The 2675-nt window shown below is 49.2% G+C and overlaps 1 protein-coding gene across 1 annotated transcript in view; it reads right to left on the bottom strand.

The window, feature by feature from the left end:
* Nucleotides 1–1999: 1999 nt before the first annotated feature.
* Nucleotides 2000–2675, bottom strand: part of LOC135824393 (uncharacterized) — a 25265-nt gene continuing 24589 nt past the window's right edge. Inside the window, exon 6 of the mRNA XM_065337124.1 lies at nucleotides 2000–2488. Within this exon, the coding sequence (XP_065193196.1) occupies nucleotides 2000–2488 (489 nt within the window). The remainder of the gene's footprint in view (nucleotides 2489–2675) is intronic.

The following is a 2675-nucleotide window of genomic DNA, read 5'->3' as shown; positions in this document are numbered from 1 at the left end:
CTTATCCTCAGTGGCCAATTAATGATAGGCAGTGTGACTAAGAGAATAATAACATCAAAAAAAAAGAAAAAAAAAATTCACGGTTCGCGTGAGACTCGGCTGATAACCGAATTTTCCGCATCCGTAGGAACGCCACCAACCTTCAAGGATCAAGGCGCAAATGCAGCTCCTAAAGCGGTGGGAACATCAAGAGAGTACACAATTCAAGACAAATTACGGTTGTTCATTTACACGGCCGTTATCCACTGATTCTGGTATTCCGAGACTTTCAAAATCGGTTCCAGAGCACGTACTCAAAATAAAATAAATAAATAAATATAAGTATACGGTATCGGCCAGAGGAATCCAACACCACGAATAACGTAGCGGCGAGCGTCACACAGCCCTATCACTACCAGTGTTGCCACATCATTTTGGCCAAATATCAGTAGGATGAAAAAATAAAATGCATCATCTGGAGGCTTTTTGCCCCCAGACCCCCATCATAGTAACCCCAGTATACACATGCACACAAAGCGCACTGTTAAAGGGGAAGTATACCCTAAAATCACATTTTCACCAGTTGTAGTCTTCGGGGTACTGAGTCGAATGGTCTTGGTCCGAGGAAACTGAGACGCACCCTTCCTCCTTTATTCCCAATCGAACTCGCGCACTTCCACCGAAACTGGGTGACTGCGCCCTACTAGATGGGGATTTGTATGCAAAATGTCACTAAAAACGCCATGTCGTTCTTATTAAAGCACGGATGACCGCGATTGGCCCATATGTTGTAGTCTTTTAGACGCTGAGTCGACTGGTTTTGGTCCAAAAAGGCTGCGATGCAGCGTTCCTCCTTTATTCCCAATCGAACATGGTTGAACAAGCGGCCACGTGCTCCCGCGTACACCAGTCACCGTGCCTGCAGGGTACAACTTACTAGCCTGTTTGACCTTTTTTGGGTGCAGTCCTGTCACTCGAGTTGAACTCGAGTTGAACCTTGGTGTGAAAGTTGTCGCCTGCTGGCGCGGTGACCAGGTGAGTTGGGCACCCTGGAGCACGTGACCGCTTGTTCAACCATGTTCGATTGGGAATAAAGGAGGAACGCTGCATTGCAGCCTTTTTCGGACCAAAACTAGTCGACTCCGCGTCCAAACGACTACAACACATGGGCCAAACTCGGTCATCCGTGCTTTTATAAGAACAAAATGGCGCTTTTAGTGACATTTTGCATACAAATCCCCATCCAGTAGGGCGCAGTCACCCAGTTTCGGTGGAAGTGCGCGAGTTCGATTGGGAAAAAAAGAAGGAAGGGAGCGTCGCAGCTTCCTCGGACCAAGACCATTTTGACTCAGCACCCCGAAGACTACAACTGGTGAAAATTTGATTTTAGGGTATACAGTACTTCCCCTTTAAAAATCCCCGGGTCTGCGTGAAACTCAGATTGAGCTATCAGATTTCCCCCCCGAGACAGAATAATGATTTCACTTAGCACCATAGGAGAGAGCAATGAAAACAAACACGATGACCAGTAAGAGCAAAAATCTGGAACATGACTTCTATTTTGTTCTAATTATTTAGTTCTAAACGAAGCATAATGTCAGAACGGGACATTTTCATGTCTGTTGTCGGCAGGAAAAGGTCAATTGTCGGCGGGTCGTGAAATGCCTCCAAAATCAGGAGGCTACTGACATGTCGGCAGGTGTGGCAACACAGCACTACACACTGTTCTGTGCACTCGAACATGATGCTACAATATTCAGGAGGTCAGACTTTCCTAGCTATAAGTGTACACGTGGTGTGTTCTCACATCACCACTGGCGGGAACACTGGCATAGGAATGTATCGACGTGGAGTGTCATCCCCTCATCACTGCTTGAAGCACTGGCGTAGCAATGTATAGACGTGGAGTGTCATTACATCATCACTGCTTGAAGCACTGGCATTGCGATGTATAGACGTGGCGTGACATTACATCACCGCTGGCGGTAACACTGGCATTGCAATGTATAGACGTGGAGTGTTATCCCGTGACCTTTGCAGAGAGGTCTGGTACATTAATGATCTCGGCTGCCATAGAAGTAGAACAATCTGGATCCTGCGTCGGCCGTACGGAAAGACGAACGTCACAGTTGGCCATGTTCACCGGCTTCTCCACTGCGGCGCGATTGACGGCGTCCACGCGCTCGTAATGCTGCTCGGCCGTGCGCCGCTCGCGACAACCCCTCATCTTGCGCAGTATGGCGCGTGGCTTAGCCACGCTCTCCGCACAGTCTACGTACACTTTGAGATCCCAGAAAGGCTGCAGGGCAGTGAACGGCGCGTCGGTGCAGAGTGCATGCACACCCTCCACCAGGACAACACACGGTGCCGACCAGACCTCAACCTGGTCGGCTAACGGCTCGTGAACTTCACGGCTGTAAGCAGGCATCTTCAGCGTGCCAGCTTCCGTGCTCGTGAGCTTCGTAACGTCAGCCACAAACGATTCGACATTGTACGTTGACGTAGATCCCTGCAGGGAATGTCGGGACAGAAACAATCGAAAAGCATGGAACTGCGCTTATGAACTACCGGTGAACATCCTTTGATTAGTTGCGCTCTGTGAACGCCGACCTAAAGTGCATATCTGGCGCCCTCAACTTGCCCGGCCCTTGAAGCCCTAGAAGTGGCACGAATGCAGCTGGACGTACACATGTACA

The sequence above is a fragment of the Sycon ciliatum genome, chromosome 9 (genome assembly GCF_964019385.1).
Source record: "Sycon ciliatum chromosome 9, ocSycCili1.1, whole genome shotgun sequence".
NCBI classification, from domain to species: Eukaryota; Metazoa; Porifera; class Calcarea; order Leucosolenida; family Sycettidae; genus Sycon; species Sycon ciliatum.
This window is presented reverse-complemented; position numbering and strand designations above follow the sequence as displayed.